The 24,783-nt window shown below is 35.7% G+C and overlaps 1 protein-coding gene across 1 annotated transcript in view; it reads right to left on the reverse strand.

Moving 5' to 3' along the window:
• The window catches only part of LOC150089665 (uncharacterized), a 123,596-nt gene that overhangs the window by 63,339 nt on the left and 35,474 nt on the right, over positions 1-24,783 (reverse strand). Inside the window, exon 3 of the mRNA XM_090390068.1 lies at positions 8,268-8,929. Coding sequence (XP_090246194.1) covers positions 8,268-8,929 — 662 coding nt within the window. The remainder of the gene's footprint in view (positions 1-8,267; positions 8,930-24,783) is intronic.

Below are 24,783 nucleotides of genomic sequence, written 5' to 3' on the forward strand. Positions count from 1 at the left end.
AAAAAATTTTAACCACAGTTTCAGATATCTTAGTTTTTATATATATCACACTGTTCCTGATGGAGCCAAGCTATATGAAACTTCCATATTAAGAATATCTGCCTTGTTTCTTTCTAGATTTAACTTTAATTCAAATTAATTGAATTCATATGAGTAATGTCCTCGATGACTGGAGGAATTTTCTAAAGAAAGTTCTCTTCATTTGAGGCTGTAGTTAGCAGATCTCTGACAGAGGGTGTAGGACTTTCTCCTATGAGTTATTCCAGTTTTTTCAGCCCATGAACACATGCTTTGTACAGACATAATGAACAATAGCAATATGGTCAAAGTCACTGATGCACACAAAACTTTAAAATTTTTTTCTGACTGATGCTGTATAAGCTTGCTTTCTTGCATCATTTGCCACTACTAATACTAACTCAACTGCAGTGATGTCCTTTTCTTTTTTTTAGTCTGCACAACATGGAAATTAGCCCGTGTGACACAAAACAGGCAAATAACTAATTGGAGCAGCCATATTTTTGTCACTTTTTTACCATTCTACCAAACCACACTTCACTTGTTAGCCATCAAATTACTCAGTGTCACTTGTACTTTTGAAGTGCATTGACAGATAATCACCATCTACAATGACTTCCGCATAATTTTTGTCAAACATCAATCCTGAAATAGCCAAACCAATAATTAAGAAACTTTACTTTCATACAGCAAGTCATTTTTTTTTAACCCTTGGCTAGCAGCACTAGCCAAGCATAAAATTAATCAAAAATCTCTATTGACACCCGTGTTATGAACTATAGGCAGTTCTCACTTTACGAGTTCCCGGGTTTACGAATTTTCTTACCCAAGTATCAAGTATCAACAAAATTGAAAATATGAACATTAATTGCAAAAAAATGAAATGTTAAACATTCATAAATACCGCATTCCAAACCACATGCACAGCTATACAATACAGTGAACTCTGCTTTACGATATTAATCAGTTCCAGAGACACCATCGTATCATTAAGATATTGTAACCCAATGTCACATTGTTTTTTGGTAATTCATTTAAATATCTCGGAAGATGAAATTTTTGCTGCATAACTAAGCTATTTATCTCTCTAAAATGTCATTTTTAAGGTCACGAGCATGACCTTAAGGCCATATAAAAGGTCGTGAGCGTGGTTTGTAAATTGTATTAGTTACCAATTTAAATCATTAAAATGCACTACACTCTCATTGCTATCATATGTTCCGTTATAAGAATCAATTTTAAACGCCTTTGTGATATTTTTCTAAATCACATTTCTGGAGGTCATGACCATAAAACAATTTGCACTTTCCAGTTTATTGGGCTTTTCTGTTACTGCAAGCAATTATGAACGGGTAGTAAACCTGATCTTCTTGCTTTTGCAAAAATACCGATTGCTGGAATTGTGTGGTTTTTTTTACGTTATCATGGTGAAATGTGTTTCCCCTTTACTGAAATCTTCAATCGTATAAAAAACATAAATAAATTTTCAGAATCTTCTCTTCATTCCTTTTTTTTTTTAAGCTTTGTAAACTTGTTACTCCACGCAAATCATGTTAGTTGCAATTTGTGTGCTTTAAAAAAAATGCTTATGTATGCACTCGTGAAATTTATAATTAAAAGAGAAGATTATCTTGGAAACAAACACCTCTTGAAACATTTCTGAAGATGACGACTCCTTGTGCAACGAACCAATGAGTGCCGAGCCAATAATGAGTGATCAAGGAGAGTACATAATCAGTCTATGATGGTGATGAAGAATAAACATTTTTTAACATTTGTAAGTCATAAATAATTTCTCTATTAGTACAATTTTACAGGCTACGTTTTCATTTCTTTCGATAAATCAATCATTGTTTAAACATGAACTAATTTGCTAACTAATTTCATTGTTGAGAACATAACCCCTATTTTTATCCTTATGTCTATGGGTTATAAATTCCTGCTTTACAAGCACGTGCAAGGAATGAACTAACTCGTAAAGTCAAGAACTATCTGTACTATAATAAAACACAAGTTTAAGTTGTTATAAATGTTTTGTTATGTTTGTTTTTTGTAAATCTAAACTGCTGCAGGTAAATTATTTATACTTACTTATATTCTATAACAGAAAAATAAAATTTTGGTATTATAAAAATTACACAATAAAATCCTTTTATCACAAACATCTTGGGGAGTACAAGGATCATTTCATTGTAATGAATATCATTGAAAATTATTTCAAAAGAATCATTATTTGTATAAATTCTGTTGTACTTTTTTAGCTTTATCCACTTAAACTTTCAAATCGATAAATAAATAAAAGGACTTTAAGTGTACATTAGAGTGCCAATTAACTGCAGCAACTGGGAGAAGCTAGAACCTAGTTTCAAATTATTTCCCATACAGTTTATTGACCAAATCATCTGCATATGATGTAATGCCATTACTTTTTTCAAGAATTTTAATAATTTTTAATTTGTTTTCAACTGATAAAACAACTCTATTTTGTTTATGTGACATTTTTAGGGGTTTACGATAACTGTGAGAAAAATATGGAAAGAATGCACATATGTGCAACAGCTGATGAACAAACTTGGACAACATTTAACAGACAGCTGCAGTAGTAGACATGCAGTACAGTGGTCTCAAGATGCCAGGGTGTGGCTTCCCATGCACCGGGAACAGGTACACTTGATTTCCACCATATTACGAATCGACTTGTAGAGAGAAATGATACATTTCATTAATTATGCTTCTTTTTTTTTTTTTTTAAATAAGTGGTAAAAAAGAACATAACATCAGGAAACATGGTTAATCAAAACCAAAGGATAACAAGCTGCAGATAACAGGTACTCGACCAAATGTAAAAATTTTTTTGTTCAGAATGTGTTGTTCTAAAAATGTATTTTATTAATAAGAAATGCTGCACAAATTCAGAAATATGGTATAGTAAATAAAACTGTATTACTTCCCAGAACTAATATGAAAATTCAATTTTAGTGTAACCGAAAACGTGGCTATTGCAGGCAGGAAAAAAAATCATTCAAATGGAATAAGTAGGAAAGAGTATAATGAATTCTTTTGGCATATCAATTAAACTTCCATTTTTTATCTCTATGCAAATGCTGCCTACACAGTGAGTGATTTGCTGTATAAAATTTGTAATCAAATTATATAGCTCATTTTCAATATTTTCATGATAATGGTATTTTCAAACAATATATACAAAGCACTATACGAAAAGTCAGTCAGGACCTACAAATATTTTTGTCATGGTAAATTTTCATTAAAATGGTTCAGGTTCTAATGGAATTTTACTGCATTTTAATAGAGTATCACTAATCAAGGAAAAAAAATATTAAAACAAAGTAATTGTGTGCAGTCACGTTATAAAATGTTAATATTGCAGATGTAAAAATGGATAGAATTAATGTATTTATATTATGCAACTTTAAGTTGTTTTATAATTTGAACTATTGAGACTATAAATACAATAATTCACATTTAAGGTGAGAATAAAACTGTTAATAAAATTGTTAAAATTTCAAAAAGAAATACTGGTAGTGGCTGCATTATAAATTTATAAATACTGAAGTGTCAAAATCATCCAGTGTAATCACTTACGTCATTAAATAATTTTTTATAAAAAATACCACAAAAATTAGTTATGAATATGATATTTTACGTTTAAAAAATATAGTTTTGTATATAAAAAAAGCTATGAGAAACATTCAAAAATGCCTGCACTTTTGAATGTCGAGTCACATTTTGAAAAATGCATGCGACAGTGGGTTTAAATTAGACTATCACCTACTCTTATTTTCATAGAAAAAAATATTTCACAGTACTAGGGAGAGCCATATCATTCCCTTCCCTCTCCCCCTCCTCCTCTAAGGTCTGTCCTGGCACATTCTTCCATCCTGGCATTTATGGTAAGATTATGGCTACATAGTGCTTGATATTCTGGCAGTCCATCCTATCTCTATGTCATAAGTCCCTTGTGTATGGGGAGGACAAAATGATCCCTGATATGTTTTAACTTTCCACTGTCTTTATACACTACTTGAATACTGAAGCATTTGTTAGTTTCGAATATCTTTTCACATTACCCAATTCTTGAGCAGTATGGGAAACAATGATGACTTGCTTGAGTCCATTTCTATTTATGGTTGGAGAGAGGAAGAATGCTTCTGCTATTCGTGGTAGTGGATATTATTCTGTTTATAAACATAAGTTATTATTTTTCTTTTTCTTTTTTTTTGGTTAAGTTCTCCAGTCTCTCCAAGCTTTTGGCCCTGCTCCCAGTGTGTGTGTAAAAACCTAGCATCTGCCTTGACACCTACACAGGCTAGTTTACACCATTCTCAAATACAGACAGTTGGAAACTTGTTGAGCATACTGTTGTCTATTCTACACCACTCTCAAACACAGACAATTTAGAAGTGGTCGGTTGGATCTATTTACAGTTTAAGAAACAATTCTACTAAAGAAGGGTGGTTAAGTATGGGAGCCCATTCTCCCCCCCCTCACCCTTGGCCATAAAGACCTCTGAATGGTGTTGTGAAATGAAAATTATTTAAAAATTATCAAAATATTTAATATTCAAATATTTGTGCATATAAAATATTCTGCATTACATACGTATATAATTATGTGGTAACTACTTACGTATCAAAATTAAACTTAAAATTCCAATTAAAATCATGAATTTAATTGATCTAAATTGATTTAATTTAATTGATGAATTTAATCAAGAAAAATGTGTCGATTTTGGGTTGAACTTTGGCCCTCTTCCAAATAAACTAAAAGGGGTATTAATTTTAAATTCCCTGCAGCATTACCACCCAACAATAAAGTCAACCAATCCTTCGCTGTTTTGAAACCTGGCATGTTTTTTTCTTCTTTCAATATGAAACTTCTTTTAGGCATTCGTTTCCACAAAAGTCCTGCTTCATCTATGTTAAAAACTTGTTGAGAAGTATAACACATAATATCCCTCTTCAATAATTTTAAGTTCTTTTTTGAAAGTTTCGGCTCCTTAATCTGCACTTGCAGCTTCTCCCTGGATTTTAAATCTTCAACCAGCCCTTACTAGTTTGAAATGGTTCCACATTTTTTTTTTTTTTAGGTGAGTTTTCTTCAGATCATCATATTGGCTAATCTCTATTTCTCTCTCTCTTTTTTTTTTTTTTTATATAATATTTAACTTAACTGAATTCTACATTGGATATTATCTTCAATAAAATCCTAATAGCCGGCCTAGCTCTAGTTGCTTGCAATGGAACAGCTATCTTTCCCGCTGCTAAAATTAATTCTTTATTTTTTTTTATACTTGTTCTTACAGTTAAACTTGCAAGTCCTAAATTGTGGCACACATCTGCTTGTCTTTGACCGGAATCAATTCGCTTCAAAACGTCTAATTTAATTTTCAAATTCAGTACTGCATCCAGACGTTGTTGCTTTTTCATTTTTATCCACCATTATTAACTCTTCGAAAATGTAACTGCGTTGGTTTCATTAATTTTGATACAATGTTCGAGTAAACTGTCAGTTATGCACAACGTCTAATACTGTACTGAGTGATGACTAGACTTCGGATAAATGCATATAACGCAAATATTACAAGCAATATACTTGATATCATTTTTTTAAATGTTGATCTCGGGACTACGTAACAAGTCACTATACTGCAATTAAATTAGCGTGCGAGAGAATATCACTGAGCATGGGAAACGTTTTAATACTCATTTTTAAGCTATCGACTCCATCAAATGAAACGATTTCGTTAAATATGCCAAAAATGCAATCTGTAAAAGAGCGTTATAGTGATCTGAGACAGCGTTATAGTCAGATACGGGTTATAATATAAGAACAGCGTTATAGCGAACCGCGTTATAACAGGGGCTTGCTGTATATCACATCAAATCTGTTTATTTGAACTTGTTATGGAAGGTGGAGTATGAAATTTATGAAATATTTTAAGGGAAAGTGTAAAGTATAAAAATTTGGAAACCTCTGCTTTAATGTAGGCCGCCGTAGCCTAGTGGTCAGGCACGCAGGTGCCTTGAGTGACCAGGTTTTTTTTTTTTTTTATGAGAACCCCAAACACGAAAGGTATCAAAACCTATAGTACTTAGTACCGTGCATGGGTTGAAGGAGAAGTATGGGGAGAGGGGAGTGGGGGGGATGCCGGAAACTTTGCTCTAGAGACTAAATATGGGTTTCACCACTTCAAGCCTCCAATAAGCAAAGTGGTGGTATTTCACCGGTTGATGAAAGTCATCTACCACCTGATTTAAGCCCGTGACTACTGAATACGGTGCTGTTTCTTGGGCGCCTCCATAGCCAGGTGGGCAGGAGCAGCAGTGCGTGGCATACGCTTGATTAGACTGGAGTTCGAGCCCGTGACCACCAAATACGAAGGATGCGGAATGACCACCGCATATCCCCGGAGCAATATGGCCTTAGTTGCTAATGCTCCTAAAAACCAAATAACAGTGAAGTAACAGCTGTTTCTTGTATTCAATCTATCATGTGAACTCCTCTGACAGTTTTGGTCATCCCAGAGTATAAACAGAAAATTTATTAATTTATTAATATAGTACCCAAGTGATTAATTTCATTTCAATTAGTTTCCAACTACTGGTTTGGGGGGGGGGTTCATTTATATTACACTGAACAACAAATTTTGGGTCCTATTTGTTACAGGCATGAAAGTAAGTTTACTTTATACATTTTAGGGTGCACAGAAATAGTGCTTAAAATGACAGATTTACTCTTGTTTTCGAAAGAAGTATTTTTTTATATTTATAAAAGCTATTTTTTATTTGTATGGCAATAAGATGTAGCTACGAACATACCTGTATCAAAAATGAGACCTTTTCGCCTTTGGCTTGTATTCAGCTTCAGGAGCATCCCTTTTCACCCTCCAACAATAATTGGCTAAAATGGCGGCACTCCATTTGCTTTTGTTTTTTTGTTCCAGCACTGCAATGTCTTGATGGAAGCGTGTTCATTGCTGATAGCACCACAGTTTTGGTGGAATAAATCCAGATGTGGGTCCAAGAAATGCATCTTCAATGACATGTTGCACCCCAGTTTTTCATAAGTAATGAGATTTTCCACAAGCTGCCTGTAGTTGCCGGCTTAACATTTCCTAGAAAAGCAGTCGAAACATTTCAAAAAGCTTTCCACGCTGATTTCTCACTATCATTAAGGACACATTCAAAATGTTTGTCTTTGAAAAGTTGCCTTATTTGTGGACCAATGAAAATGACAGTTCACTTCCAAAGCCTTCACGAAATTTTTCATGAGCCCCAGTTTTATGTGGAGTGGTGGAAGCAAAACTTTATTTGGATCTACCAGAGGTTCAAATGCTACACTCTTCGTTCCAGGTGTTAATGATTTTCAAAGAGGCCAACTTCTCTTCTCATAGTGCATATCCTTGGCACAACTATCCTGCTAGCAGAGAAAGCAACAATACTTAGTGTAACCCTTTTCTAGTCCTAATAAAAATGGAGATTACCAATTGACCATCAACATCTTTACAAACAAGAGTTCATCTTCTGTTTGAAAGAATTTATCATAGTCTTTATTTCGAGTATGAAGCGTTGTCACTTTCAGAGAATGATCTAGAAGGTCCACTGTTGTAGCCTCAAGGCCAAAAAGCACTGCCTTATTCTTTGGCAGTTCGAGATCCCTGATGAGGTCGTTAAGCTCACTTTCTATGACCTTATGTTGTTCAGAAGGATAAAGCGGTGTTGCCATGCGTTTTGTCAAGGGTTGTAGCTGATAATGTAGAGTAACTCACTAATATGAGACTCCAACTGTAATTCGCCAAGAGCCAATCAACAAATTTTAATGTGATTTTCGTGTTCAGCAGCATAAAATCAGTCAAGATTGGGTATTTTCATTTTCGTAACATTATAGGTGTTGACCAGTGTTATGCAACTTTAAATCGTTTTATAATTTTTTTATAATTGGGGGTAGTTCATCTAGTACAAAAAGTCGAAGAAGCATTTTTGTTTTTCTTATTAGCAAGGTAAGGTAATACAATATTGTAAACTAGTTATAAAAAATATCTATCTTTACAACAGAAATTTTCAATGATATGCTAACACTTTAAATGGCTCTAAAATTAAAAATTTTATACAAACAAGAGGTAATCATCACAAATGAACCAGATGTGATTATACATCTAGCAATTTTAAATGTGATTTACTTTAGCAAATTATAAAAATGAATTAAAAGATGAAGCAGCATATACTTACTTTCAACTTATTTGTTTTAAGAGATGCCATTTCTCTGACTTCTCTAAATACTGATGGCAGGGATGGAAGATCAAAGTCATCATCAGAATTTATGTTATCAAAAGCATTCGTCTGTTTACTTATTCTAACTTCATTATCACCATAATTATTAGCATTACTGTTTATGCTATCACTACTATCATCAGTGATATCACAAAATTTATCACCAACTGATTTTTCATATGACTCTTCCAAATTTATAGAAAAATTTCTTTTCTCAAATGTTAAATTACTTTCATTGCTTGAATCTAAGTTACAAGAATTAGAACCACCATCTACAAAATGTTCGACAACTAAATTATTGGAAGGAAATTCACAAGATATTGTCCTAATTTTATTTTTTTTAGAATTACTGTTTACTGAAGAACAACTGTTGTCGAACGAACTCTTCCTTTTTCTACTCATATCTGTTACACTTTCTGTTTCAGCAATAGGAGAACATTTATTAAATTCACTTGCCAATATTTCTGGATGATGGTTTATAGAACTAGATGGAAAATAACTTGAGTGCAAAATATAACAATCTGTATGTGATGTGCAGACTGAAGGACAAACTGATCTACTTACACTATACCAGTCAATTTCATGCAATTCTTGTTTTTCTAACTCAGAATTCTTCATATCTGGAAAGAATTATGAAATAAGTCAGATAACTAGCCAACTTAAAGGGAAAAATTCAACCATATGCATTACTTTGATGTGTGTATAAACAATGTACATTGTTGATTTTTTTTTATGGTGAATTAAGTTCAACAGAAAAAAATTTACGTGATAGCCTAAAAATAGGTTATCACATCAAAATGAAGTGAAACAAAACAGGCAGTAAACATTAACAGAAACAGGACAAAGAAGTATAAGTGATATACTACTGTGAAAGCTGCTGAATCCTAGGATTTACCAGTTCTTTTGATAAAGCTCAAAATTTGAACTTTTACTTCTCTGATATGGTAAATTCTATGATTTACAAGTTTGTGCAGGTAAAAGATTGAAAGTGAAAAACTTTCCACATCAATGGTTCATTCGCCTTTCCAATTTTTAAACAAGGGTTATGGGGTGGGAAGGATATATCCTCTCTCTCTGCAAGGCTGTCTACGTTAGCACATTCACAATATTCAGAATACTGTGAATATGTAATACAGACAACCCTGCAGGGATAATACTTGCCCCGTGCTCTTTTTAAAAAAAAAAAAAAAAAATGAATGAACATCAGGAAGTTATCACTGCTTCCCTTTTCATGCTTTTTCCAACAATCTTTAAAGGACACAGAATATATCCTTCCCATGCCCTTGTTTAAAAATCAGTGTGTAAAAGGAAGCAATGATAATTCCTGGTTCACTCAATTTTTCAATATGTGTATGGGGGAAAGGATATAACTCCTATTCCCACAAAGTTGACTGGGTAACATACTCGCTACATTTCAAGCATGTAAGAGTAATTAAGCCAGATAATGGAAAAGAATTCACAAATGCAATTACTGAGCAGGCTTTTACCAATGTGAACTGTTACCTACTAGGATTTACTGTATTAGAGTACAGAAGTCTGAAATAATGTGAAAATAGTCTATGTTGACGTACATAGAGTTTTTATCAACATGGACTGTTGATAGATCTTTTACCAATGTGAAGTGTTAATAAATCTTACGATTTATTGAATTTTACTCTTACACAAAATAATAAAAAAACAAGTTTTATATAAAATGGTATAAGTTTTTTTAACAACTTTAGACATATTATCTCTGTAAAATGAAATCTACATTGTGTATAAGGTTTATTAACATGGTGAAAAGTTGTAAAACAAATTTCATGCATTAAAAGAAAAATTCGGCATTCAATAAAAACATTCTTAATGGCTAAAAGTATCACAATACTTGCACAAAGAAGTCATTGTTCATCAGCAGAAAGAGAATATGTATGATGAATGTGCCCTATGCAGAGCTCAGCAAGAATGATTCCTCTTTACGATTCCTACACAAAATAGACCGCTGTAGTAGTATAGTTTGCTTACAGAAAAATCACTTAATCTTGTATAGTTTGCTTGTAGCTAGTCCATGATGAATCTTACCATTTGGAATTTTTCTTTTGTATTATTTGCCAGCAGCCTATATAAGAGACTAACAGGCCAGTGTTATTCAGGGCTTTTGTTGATTTGCAGTGCCAGCCAAAACCATTTCTCCTAATTCCAGTTCTTACAATGACAGATAATACAGCATCTGCTGTACCCAGCCTATATAAGAGACTAGCATGCCAGGGTTATTCAGGGCTTTTGCTGATTTGCAGTGCAAGCCAAAACCATTTCTCCTAATTCCAATTCTTAAAATGACAGATAATACAGCATCTGCTGTACCCAGCCTATATAAGAGACTAGCAGGCCAGGGTTATTCAGGGCTTTTGCTGATTTGCAGTGCAAGCCAAAACCATTTCTCCTAATTCCAATTCTTACAATGACAGATAATACAGCATCTGCTGTACCCAGCCTATATAAGAGACTAGCAGGCCAGGGTTATTCAGGGCTTTTGCTGATTTGCAGTGCAAGCCAAAACCATTTCTCCTAATTCCAATTCTTACAATGACAGATAATACAGCATCTGCTGTACCCAGGCAGGATTGGATGAGGATATCACTTCATTTGTGATAAATTCTACAATGAATGTAAGAATCATTATACAGTGGATTCCGGTTATTTGGGCCACCAGTTAATCGGGGCAGCCATGTATTTGGGGCAAAAATCTTAAAAAACAGAACCCAATCTAAAAAATAGCCAGGGTTTACTTCGCTTAATTGGGACAACATGCCGTTTAATCGGGGCAGGAGACCGCAGCACTGGAGATTACCCTACGATTGTTTGCGACCATACCACATGGTTTGGTCAGATTTCTGCAGGTCATAACCATAAAACAATTAGCAGTCACCTGTTTACTGGGCTTTTCTGTTATAAACGGTTAGTAAAACTATCTAGTATAAATGGATAATCTATCATAAACAGATAGTAAACTTGATCTTATTGAATTTGCGATAATACCGACAGCTGGAATTCTGTGGGTTATTATGGTGAAATCTGTTTACAGTTCCATGGAATCTTCAATCATATAAAAAAATTAATTTTCAGAATCTTCTCTTCGTTCCTATTTTTAAAGCTTAGTAACTTGTTACTCCGTTCTCACTTGCACGTATCGTGTTACTTGCAATTTGTGTGTGCCATGTTCTTTGTTATTGATTGCTTATCTTTTCACTATTTTAAATTTTGACCCCCACCCACAAATGTCAACTAGTTGGTATGCGTACATATCAATTATTCCGATTATCACGTATATTCTTCCGATTTTCACGTATCATTTAATTTTTTAATTGGTAAAGTAATAAAGGGTAAATTTGTGCTTAATATATCTTTACTTTTGTAGCCTGTGGATAATATTCCTCCTATTTTCGCTAATTAGAATTGCTGTTTAATAGAATTAAAATTCAATTCACAAATGTGATCACAATGACCGGTGCTTACTACACATCGTATAGTGAATGGTACTTTACTACGGCGAGTCCATCGTAATATGATTTGATTGTATAGTGAACCAATTGTAAAGCAGGGGTCCATTGTATTTTTAACTATTTACGTGGAACTTTGGATAATTGGGGCAGCCACTTAATCGGGCCAAATTTCACTAATCACGATGTGTGCCAAATAACTGGAATCGACTGTGTGTGTGTGTGTGTTTTTCTAACCCTTTTTCGTGATGGTATGTTACATTAATGACTAGCATCACAAATATAAACAAAAGATATTTATTAATAGTTAAGGCAAAGCTAAGTAATATTTGACAGGTGCTCTCAAAATATTCCAAAATGAGCATTTGCAACCTTTATACAACAATTTTAGTAAACCCGACAATTATGGCTGAAATGTTATCAGAAGCCCTCAATTTGCTTCAGTTTATCGTTTTAAATGGAAAACAAAATGAAAAGCTCACCAGGTGCAAACTAATATTTAGTTGAACTGCCTCTGACCCTGATGACAGCAGCACACCATCGGAGGAACTGACAAATTAATCAGGCCTTTTTTGTTTTTGTGTGAGGAGAGGCTTTTTTCTTACGACGATGGGCTATAATTCCATTTTTGAAGAGGCATCTTCTGACTGTTACTGCATTTGCAGCCACTCCTGTGTGTTCTTCCCATTCTCTTTTCAGCTCAGACGAAGAAGCTTTATGGTTTTTAAGGAATAAGCGCTTCAAAACGCGGTCCTGTTTTGCCATAGAGACTGGTTTGCATCCAGTTCCTTTTTTCCTATCAGCAGAACCAGTATTCTTGAGTTTCGAAAGAAATCTACTCACTGTCGACGGATTACAAGACACTCTATAAGCAATATGATGTGAAGGACATCCTTCCTCACAAAAAGTAACAATAGCAATCTTTCTTCGTGGTGTCAACTGCATATAACTCGCCATCCTGACACAAGCAAAGAATGACTGCAACTCTTGCAGAGCGTGCTTATATAGACTGAAAGTAAAAGCTGATGTAATATTATGTCATCACCTACGTATATCAATCTTATCTGATGCAATCTGTAAGAAATATTGGCATATACTTAAATAAAATAAAATAAATGGTAGTAGAGTTGTCATCAGATACAGGTGGGAAAATTTAGTTAAGTATATAAGTTGAATACAGGGATGGTAAAAATGCAAAATCTGATGTCGGAAGAAGTAAATATTGATACATGGTCAGTAGGGCTCACATCATCATCATCAGCCATTTTCAATTCACTGCAGGATGAAGGCCTCTCTAGCAACTTTCCAGTTCCTTCTGTTTTGAGCACTGGCCATCCATTTACTACCCAAAAAATTCATGAATTTCATCTATCCATCTCCGCCTTTGTTTTCCAGGTTTTCTTCTAGCTCTTCTTGGGTACCACTCTGTTATTTTCTTAGTCCATCTGTCATCATGTCTTCGAGCTATGTGTCCTGCCCAAGACCATTTTAGTTCTTTAGTTTTGATAAGAATGTCCTATACTTGAGTTTGCTGCCTAATCCATGTGTTTCGCTTCTTATCTAACAGTCTGATTTCCAATATAATTCGTTCCATTCTTCGTTGTGTAGTTCTCAGCTTCTCTTCCATTCTTTTGCTGAGTGCCCAAGTTTCACTTCCATTAGTCATGGTGGGGAGTATACATCGGTTCATTATTTTACGTTTCAGACAAACTGGGATATTTCTCTTCAGTATGTGACTATATTTCCTGAAAGCTATCCATGCAAAATTTATTCTTCTCTTGACTTCCAGCCATTTATCATTATTACAGCTAATAACTTGCCACAGATAAGTATATGTTTGTTTTGTTATTTGGTTTTTAGGAGCATTAGCAACTAAGGCCATATTGCTCCGGGATATACGGTGGTCATTCCATGACCTTTCCGCATTCTCCATATTTGGTGGTGACGGGCTCGAACCCCGGTCTAATCAAGAAGCGTGTGCTACGCACTGCTGCTCCTAGATAAGTATATGACTCCACCTTTTCAATTACTGCTCCTTCAATCATTATTTCCCTTTCCGTGGCATACTTGTTCATCATTACTTTTGTTTTAGCTATATTCATCTTTAGTCCAAAATCCTTACTAACAGTGCATAACTAATTAAGATTTTCCTCTAATTCTTTGGGATCGTGGCTTATGACCACAATGTCACCTGCAAATCGTAAATGGTTTAGGTACTCTCCGTTCACATTGACTCCTTTCTGCGACCAGTCTAATCTTCTGAAAGCTTCCTCAAGGGCAGCAGTAAACAGCTTCGGAGATATTGTGTCTCCTTGTCGAACTCCTTTCTCGATTTTAAATTTCCTACTGTCTTTATCTAGACTAATAAAGGAGGTAGCATTCTCATATATTTTCTTCAAAATCATAATATATGGGGTATCTATGCCTTGTCTTTCCAGTGCCCGAAACATTGCCTTATGCTGTATGGAGTCAAATGCTTTTTTATATTCCACAAATGCCAGGCATAATGGTGTTTTATATTCATTTGCTTTCTCCGTTAGTTGTGATATTACGTGAAAGTGATCCATAGTTGAGAATCCTGTCCTAAAGCCAGCTTGCTATTTCGGTTGATTCTCATCAAGTATTCTTTCTAATCTGTTAGCAATGACCCTTGTGAACAACTTGTAGATGTGGGATAACAAGCTAATTGGTCTATAATTTCCAATTTCTGATTTATCTCCTTTCTTATGTAGCAAAGCTATGATTGGATTATTCCACTCCTTAGGCGTCACACCTTTTCTAATGCACTTTGTGAAGAGCCTTGCCAGTTTTTGTGTTATGCCTCTTCCTTCCAATTTTAGCAACTCTACAGTAACTTTATCTTCCCTTGGGGCTTTCTGATTCTTCATTATCTTCAATGCATGTTCTTCCTCATCAGGAAGAATATCAGGTATGTCATATGTGTTACTAATTTGCGATCCATCTTTCCCACTTCTGGCATTATTCCCTCGCTCCTTTTATGATTCTCTATAGTAGCCTTCTGCTATTCGAATTACGCCTTCTCTGCTATTTATAAGTACACCATCGCTATTCTTCAGTTTCAGTATCATTTGTCTTTCTGTATTACTGCTTATGGCTGCTGATTTAAATCCTTTGTTTTCCCTTAATGCTTGTTCTACTTTTCTTGTGTTAAATCTTCTTATGTCCTCTCTGAGTCTCTTTCTAATGGCTTTGCATAACTCAGTATACTCAATTTTCTCCCTGTCAGTGTTTATCTTGCTCTTCATTTTTCATCTTCGGTTCATCATAACAAGTGTTTCTTGACTAATTTTTTCTTCTTTGGATTTCTTTCTCCCTATAGGTTTCTTGGGCTTTTTCACTTTCAGAAAGTTGTAATATTCCTCATCAATATCTTGGTCCTGAGCAGTCTGCAGAAGCTAAAACATGTTCTTAAGTTCCAGTACATACTGCTTTTTCTCTTCTTCTGTTATCTCAAAGACCTTTGTATTATTTATTCAAGTCAGTTTTTTCCTTTCCTACATCAAGTGTACATCTTACAATTCTGTGATCACTTCCAACATTTACCTTATTCAGGACAGTAACATCATTCACAATATATCTTCTGTTAGTGAGGATGAAGTCGATTTCATTAGTTGTTAATGCATTTGGACACTTCCACGTCCACTTTCTCTTCACCCTTTTCTTGAAAAAAGTGTTCATTACTAACAATCCTTGAGATTATGCAAATTCCGCAAGTCTTTTGCCTCTTTCATTTCTTTAACCAATTCCAAAATTTCCTATAGTTCGCCTTTCTACACTGTTTTTTCTTTTTCCCTATAGTTCCCCTTTCTGCACTGTTTTTTCTTTTTCCAACCTTAGCATTGAAGTCCCCCACAAAATAAGATGCAGGATATTTCAGAGACTGCTGGGAATCATTTGGGGTATAAGTAAACACATGGCTCTTGTGTTAGGGTAGCTAAGAAAAAGAACAGGTGCATGTATACTTCCGTGTACACCAATGCTAGGAGTTTAGTAAATATATTTGATGAATTTGAGGTATTGCTCAAAACATCAAAGGCAGATATTGTGGAAATTTCAGAGACGTGGTGTCACACAGATATAAGAAATGCAGAACTGGAATTCGGGGAGTACAATGTCTACAGAAAGGATAGACAGAATAGAAAGGGAGGAGGGGTTATGCTATTAGTTAAGAAATACATAAAATCCAAGGAAGTGAAGCCAGTCGACATTGCCGGACAGTGCAGTGTCGAGTCAGTTTGGTGTGACAAGCATTGGGAGATCAAAATTGAGAGTAGGAGTGTGCTATAGGCCTAATGACTCTGATGAGTATAATAAGAAACTGTTCGGAGAAATAGAGTGGGCCAGTAAATCAGAGAGTCTTATAATGGGGGATTTTAATTTCCCAGATATTGACTGGAATTTGGGGGCTGGTCAATCACACACTAGCAAGGCTTTTGTGGATTTATTGGATGATTGTTTTCTACATCAGCATGTTCGGGAGGCAACTAGAGGGAGTAATACTCTTGATTTGATTATCAGTAGTGATTCTTCATGCATTAAGAATCTGCAGGTAAATGAACCACTAGGTGGCAGTGATCACAGTGTGCTGAAGTGGAATTTAGTCAAAGAGATAACTACCATTAGGGGTAAAGGGAAGTGTTATAGCTTTCGTAAAGGCGACTACGATGGACTGAGACAGTATTTAAATTCTATACAGTGGGACCAACTGATGATGTTACCAACAGCAAAATCAAAATGGGAAGCATTCAAAGAACTTATCTTGGAAGCTACTAGGCTTTAAATATCAACTAAGAAATATTGTTCAAGGTTTAGGACTAAGTGGATGTCCGATGAACTAATGAGACATATGGCAGAGAAGAAAAATGCATGGGATACATACAAATTAACATGTGACACAGAAGCCTATGATAGATACAAGTTGATCTGTAACCAAGTTACAAAGGAGGTTAGGCAGGCGAAGGCAGATTATGAGAAATCTTTAGCAAGGGATGCAAAGAAAAACAGCAAAGAGTTCTTTACTTATGTAAACTCTAGAAGGAAGGGGATGAATCAGATTGGTCCACTTGATATTGATGGGTCAACTGCTGATGAGCCTGCTCAGGTAGCTAACAAACTGAATGAATATTTTGCATCGACATTCACACATGAGGAGTTATTCAGCGAGGGGAATGCCAGAGGTGTATTCAACTCTGGCAGTAAGCTAGAGAATCTTGTAATAACTGAGAGTAAAGTGGAGGAGAAATTGTTGAAGATAACTACAAGAAAAGCACCTGGGGTGGATGGGATCTATCCAGTTATATTAAAGGAGACAGCAAAGGAAGTAAGCAAACCCTTAGCCATAATTATGAGAGCTTCCTTGGACTCAAGGGAAGTACCCATGGACTGGAGATGTGCAAATGTGACCCCAATTCACAAAGGAAGATCAAAGCGCGACACAAGTAATTATAAACCTGTTAGTTTAACTTCTGTTCCTGGAAAATTAATGGAGGCACTGGTTAAAGAAGCACTGCAGGATCATCTAGACAAGACTTCGGTTATAGCTCAGACACAGCATGGTTTTGTTAAGGGGAAGCCTTGCCTGACTAATTTGATTGGATACTATGGTGCAGTCACAAAAGAACTGGATGTAGGGAATAACTTTGATATTATATATTTGTATCTTAGAAAGGCTTTTGATACTGTTGCACATGGGAGACTGCTGCACAAATTGGAGCAGTGTGGCATTGGAGGCAAATTGCTGCTATGGATAAAGGGGTGGTTGAGGGGGAGAAGACAGAGAGTGGTAATCAATGGACACTGCTCAGTATTGGGTCCATTATTGTTTTCTGTATTTATAAATGATATTGATGATGGTATATCAAGCTTAATGTCCAAGTTTGCAGACGATACAAAGGCTGGCAGGGTTGTCAAGGATACTACTGACACTATGCTACTGCAACAGGATCTGGAAAGGTTGAGCAGATGGGCTGAGAGGTGGCAAATGAAGTTTAACATTGACAAATGTAAAGTACTACATATGGGAAACAGCAACCCCAGATCAACGTATCAACTCTGTGGTACTATACTGACAGTGGTAGAGAATGAAAGGGACCTAGGGGTGGTTGTGCAGGCAGATATGAAGTTTTCTGACCAGTGCAGACGGGCTGCAAGAGTAGCTCATGGTGTATTGTCGATGATATATTGGAATTTTTCTAGCAGGGATAAGGCGGTGATTATTCCCTTGTATAAGGCAATGGTCAGGCCACACCTAGAGTACTGTACACAGGTCTGGAGGCCTCATTTCAAGAAGGATGTAGAGATGCTGGAACAAGTACAGAGAAGGGCATCAAGATTAGTGAATGGAACAAAGTGGTGCTCTTACGAAGAAAGGCTTAAGTTTTGCAAATTACAGTGTCTGGGGACTAGGCACCAGCGAGGTGATCTGATAGAGGTGTATAAAGCCTTGAATGGTTTGAGCATGCTCAATGCTGATGGGATTCTTCCTTTTGCTCAGAATAATCACCTGAGAGGGCATAAATTCAAATTGAGAAAAGACAGATGTAGGATAGACATGAGGAAATTTGCCTTTAGCCAGCAGGTGGTTGGTTGGTGGAATAGACTTCCATCCCTTGTCGTGGAAGTTGATAGCCTAAATAAGTTTAAGGCTCAGCTGGGCAGGTATTTCGAACGAACAGAGGGGGAAGTGGAAGTGGTTATTTTTTATTTATTTGTTTTACTTTATTTTTTTTTTTGGCTGATGCTGCATAAGCTTGCTTTCTTGCATCAAACGCCTCTACTAATAATAATAATATAGTGGGTTTTCTGCTCATCTAGAAGACTCAATTTCGGTGTACATTTCTTCAACATTTTCATCATCGTGGCTCGATGTTGGTGCATAAATCATTATAACCTTTAGCTTGTACCTCTTAGAAATCTTGGGTATTAGTCTTGACACCCTTGGTGATGTACTTTAGAATTCCAAAATGTTGTTTTTTAAATCTTTATGGACCAGAAACCCAACTCCACCTTCACTCCTTTCACTGTTTCCATTGGTGTACAGCAGATTTCCACTTGATAAACTTATAAGTGATTCATTTCTTCTTGTTTCAACCAAACCGATGATATTCCAATCCACATTTTCTAAATCCTTTTCCAGCTCTAATATCCTGTCTTCACCGATGAGTGATCTTATGTTGTAACAGGCCAAGTTCAGTTTCCGTGCATGGCAGCCTGGTCGTACCCAGAGATTCTTAGCACCCTCTGCTTCCACTCTGATGCTCTTGCTGCCGTAAGAGGGGAAGTGCAAGCCCCTGGGGACTGAGGGCCATTTGTTTTGTTGTGCTGTCGTATGCTGGAGGGTTTGGTCTTTTCCTCTTCATGCTGACCAGGCGTCTTGAAGAGAACCACTCTACACGTTCATTGCCACCTAAGTGACGTAGCAGGCTTACCATTGAGAAAGTGGGCATGAGTGGATTTTAGGGAGGTAAGCCGACAAGACTTCTCCTAAATCTTCTGTAATAGAAAGATATTGGATCCATCAGTATTTTAGACTGAGTGTCTGATAACACACAGGATACCTGTTCCCCTCACGATACCAGTCAAAATCTTAATATTGGTATTTCAACTTTTTTAATTTATGAAATCGGTATTGCAAAAAAAATTTTTGCAATACATTTTGATGATAATTAGGTGCAATAAAGTAAGGAAAAAAACAAATACTGTAATTACTTGAATTCATTTTTCAAATCAAACTTTCATCACAATAATAAATATTCCAACAAAAAATTATTAAACATACAGTTATTCTAATAACAAAAAAATATACATATTGAAAATGCAAATTTGGTTATGTCCTGGCATCCACAATCAATAGTGTTATCGTTTAAACTGGATCTAATTTTGGTACATATTTAATTAGCGGCAGAAAACATCCTTTTGGATTCTGTGCTGGTTGATGCTATTGTACTGAGATAGTCATAGCAAGTTGCTGTTTACCCTCCCCCCCCTATTCCCTCATCTTCAACAATCTTATTTCTTTTTTATCGAAAATAAAAAATATTTCCTTTTTGGCTTTTTATGGCACTATATCCGTATTAACGAAAGAAAGGGACTGACATTTAAACTTGGTGAGGGAGGAAACCAAATCTAAGTTGTGAGGGTTATTTATTTATTTATTAATTTTTATTTCCCTGCACTTTAGTACTGCAATTAGTGTGGCCACTGTTATGATTTTCATACAGCAGCTACCCTCAAGAACTAAGGCCCACAAGCTGCCTGACTGTGTTAAAAAATGAGAATTTCCAGGAGCTGAGAGATATTCCCATATAAATAACACGCACAACTATATCTCTCTATTAACAGAGAGATATAGTTGTGGGACTTTTATCTCTCTATTTAATCCAAAAATTAAATAGAGAGTAAAAGCAATCAAAATAAATATTAAAAATAAGAAAAATAGTAGAAAGCTAACATCAGTGGCAGCAGAAAAGCACAGTCCACTACATGTTGCTTATAATAAGCTAAAATAGAATATCTGCCAGTAGCATGACAAACCAGTAGAGTGAAAATGAACTCAACCATAGAAAATAACAAAAACAGAAAAATATAGGAGGGGGATATAAAGAAGAAAAGAGTAATGTTGAAGCAACATTCCTAAAATAATTTAGAAAATTAAGCCAATTAAAAGAAATTTAGCAGCACCCCTAGTAAGCACCCATTTCCGATTTATTTGAAATCTCGCTAAAATGGAAACTTAGACTAACAACATTCCATGATCAAATAAACAGAAAGTAATAATTAATAAAATGAAATAAAATAGACTGACCATTATGCTCCATTTTGACAGAGGACCACGAGGCCAATAACAGTCAGGGAATCACTGCATTTCGAAAGCTAAACAAATCCATGCAACGACGGAATGATACTAAGATCAAACCCCCGATGCAATAGATTTGCATAGCGGTGGTCCTTATACAGCGTAAAATAATAAAGCAGAAAGCCTAGTACTTGCATGGCCAAACCACCTACTGACAAAACAATAGTTGAGCTAAAAATATATAGCAACAAATTAGGCTATAGATGGCGGTACGAACGCAGCATTAGCACATCATCACGCTACCCCCATATAAATATCATCATCATCATCAGCCATTTTCAATCCACTGCAGGATGAAGGCCTCTCTAGCAACTTTCCAGTTCCTTCTGTTTTGAGCACTGGCCATCCATTTACTACCCAAAAAACTCATGAATTTTATCTATCCATCTCCACCTTTGTCTTCCAGGTTTTCTTCAAGCTCCTCTTGGGTACCATTCTGTTATTTTCTTAGTCCATCTGTCATCATGTCTTCAAGCTATGTGTCCTGCCCAAGACCATTTTAGTTCTTTAGTTTTGATAAGAATGTCCTTTACTTGAGTTTGCTGCCTAATCCATGTGTTTCTCTTCTTATCTAACAGTCTGATTCCCAATATAATTTGTTCCATTCTTCGCTGTGTAGTTCTCAGCTTCTCTTCCATTCTTTTGGTGAGTGCCCAAGTTTCACTTCGATAAGTCATGGTGGGGAGTATACACTGATTCATTATTTCACGTTTCAGACAAACTGGGATATTGCTCTTCAGTATGTGACTATATTTCCTGAATGCTATCCATCCAAAATTTATTCTTCTCTTGACTTCCAGCCATTTATCATTATTACAGCTAATAACTTGCCACAGATAAGTATATGACTCCGCCTTTTCAATTACTGCTCCTTCAATCATTATTTCCCTTTCCGTGGCATACTTGTTCATCATTACTTTTGTTTTAGCCATATTCATCTTTAGTCCAAAATCCTTACTAACTGTGCATAACTGATTAAGATTTTCCTCTAATTCTTTGGGATCGTGGCTTATGACCACAATGTCACCTGCAAATCGTAAATGGTTTAGGTACTCTCCATTCACATTGACTCCTTTCTGCAACCAGTCTAATCTTCTGAAAGCTTCCTCAAGGGCAGCAGTAAACAGCTTGGGAGATATTGTATCTCCTTGTCGAACTCCTTTCTCGATTTTAAATTTGCTACTGTCTTTGTCTAGTCTAATAAAGGAGGTAGCACTCTAATATATTTTCTTCAAAATCATAATATATGGGGTATCTATGCCTTGTCTTTCCAGTGCCCGAAACATTGCCTTATGCTGTATGTACTCAAATGCCTTTTCATAATCCACAAATGCCAAGCATAATGGTGTTTTATATTCATTTGCTTTCTCCATTAGTTGTGATATTACGTGAAGGTGATCCATAGTTGAGAATCCTGTCCTAAAGCCAGCTTGCTCTTTCAGTTGGTTCTCATCAAGTATTCTTTCTAATCTGTTAGTAATGACCCTTGTGAACAACTTGCAGATGTGGGATAACAAGCTAATTGGTCTATAATTTCCAATTTCTGATTTATCTCCTTTCTTATGCAGCAAAACTATGATTCCATTATTCCACTGCTTAGGCGTCACACCTTTTCTAATGATCATATAAATATAATCCAATTAATCCAAAAATTAAATAGAGAGAGATAAAAGTAATCAAAATATATATTAAAAATAAATAAAAAATAAAAAAAATAGTAGAAAAGCTAACATCTGTGGCAGCAGAAAAGCACAATCCAGTACATGTTGCTTATAATAAGCTAAAATAGAATATTTGTCAGTAGCATTGCAAATATTCTATTTTAGCTTATATATATATAAAACTGGTATTCTAATCTATTCATTTTTCTCATTTAATCTATCATATCCATAAAAATTTTTCTCAATTAACAATCTCAACTCTTTCTACAGCTGCAAACACTAAACTAATTCAATTTTTATCACTTCCTCATATTTCTCTTAATCAGCAATATCAATTCTCTTCACAACAGCAATCCATAAGTCGCTAACTCAATGCTAACAATTCCACGAAATCTCTCATAATTTAGCAATATCAATTTTCTTCACAACTTCAACCAATAAACCAACTCAATACTAAACATTTTCTTATTTCTTGTGTTTCTTCAACCTTACTCCAAATTAATCTCCCACTTTATCTAAGTACCATTTCCAATACAACACAGTTCAGAGGACTTACCTTCCTTCTCTTTCCCGGTGATGTGTCTCTCTCTCTTCTTAGTTGAACTCTGCATCTCTTCAGTACTGTCTTATTTTGGGAACAGTTCTCTGTTAATACTAAAGGAAATTACCACAGCAGAAGTAAAAGCCGGGGCACTATCTCACTGGCTTGTTACTCAGCTTTCAGATTAACTTCTAGTACAGGAACATGCCCGGTGGAACTCTTTACTATATAGCTGGACACTCCCAGAACTGGACCCGAACTGAACCCAGTACAACTGCAAGTCTGCAACCCCTCTGAACAACAACCACAAACCCCTCTTGTCATGAACACCTTATTTGTCCTTCTCATTTATTTATTTATTCAGTTGATTGCAAGTCACAATCGCCCCTTGTACTACTTTTTTATATTTTTAGTAATTTATCTCTATTTTATTTTTGGATTAATTGGATTATATTTACACGGGGGTAGAGTGACGATGTGCTAACGCTGCATTCGTACCGCCATCTATAGCCTAATTTGTTTCTATATATTTCAGTTCAACTACTGTTTTGTCAGTGGTGTGGTTTGGCCATGGAAGAACTAGGTTTCTGCTTTATTATTTTTCGCTGCATAAGGACCACCGCTATGCAAATCTATTGCATCGACGTTTTGAGATTAGTATTATTACGTTGTTACATGAATTTGTTTAGTGTTCGAAATGCAGTGATTACCTGACTATTATTGGCCAAGTAGCCCTCTGTCGAGATGGGCCATAATGGTCAGTCTATTTTATTTCATTTTATTAATTATCATTTTCAGTTTATTTGGTCATGTAATGTTGTTAGTCCACGTTTCCAACTTAGTGAGATTTCACATAATTCGGAAACAGGTGCCTACTAGGGGACACCCCCAAATTTCTTTTAATTGTCTTAATTTCCTAAATTATTTTAGGAACGTTGCTTCAACACTACCCTTTCCTTCTTTGTCCCCGCCCCTTTATTTTTCTGTTATTGTTATTATTGTTATTTTCTTTGGTTCAGTTCATTTTCACTCTACTGGTTTGCCATGCTATTGGCAAATATCCTTAGCATTAGCTAGCATTAGTAGAGGCATATGATGCAAGAAAGCAAGCTTATGCAGCATCAGCCAAAAAAAAAAAAAAAAAAACTTCCACTTCATCCCTCCGTTCGTTGGAATTACCTGTCCAGCTGAGCCTTAAATTTATTTAGGCTATCAACTTCCACAACAAGGGATGGAAGTCTGTTCCACCAACCAACTACCCGCTGGCTAAAGGCAAATTTCCGCACATCAATCCTACATCTGTCTTTCCTCAATTTGAATTTATGCCCTCTCAGGTGATTATTCTGAGCAAGAGGAAGAATCCCATCAGCATTGAGCATGCTCAAACTATTCAAGGCTTTATACACCTCTATCAGATCAACTCGCTGGTGCCTAGTCTCCAGACAATGTAATTTGCAAAACTTAAGCCTTTCTTCGTAAGGGCTACCCATTGTTCCATTCACTAATCTTGTTGCCCTTCTCTGTACTCGTTCCAGCAGCTCTACATCCTTCTTGAAATGAGGCCTCCAGACTACTCTATACAGTACTCTAGGTGTGGCCTGACCATTGCCTTATACAAGGGAATAATCACCTCCTTATCGCTGCTAGAAAAATTTCTGTATATCATTGACAAGACACCATGAGCTACTACTGCTGCAGCCCATCTGCAGTGCTCAGAAAACTTCATATCTGCCTGCACAATTACCCCCAGGTCCTTTTCATTCTCTACCACTGTCAGTGTTGTACCACAGAGTTGATACATTACTCTGGAGTTACTGTTTCCCATATGTAGTACTTTACATTTGTCTCTGTTAAACTTCATTTGCCACCTCTCAGCCCATCTGTTCAACCTTTCCAGATCCTGTTGTAGCAGCATACTGTC

Source organism: Mastigoproctus giganteus, chromosome 2 (assembly GCF_048544385.1).
Source record: "Mastigoproctus giganteus isolate SK-2022 chromosome 2, ASM4854438v1, whole genome shotgun sequence".
In the NCBI taxonomy this organism is placed as follows: Eukaryota; Metazoa; Arthropoda; class Arachnida; order Uropygi; family Thelyphonidae; genus Mastigoproctus; species Mastigoproctus giganteus.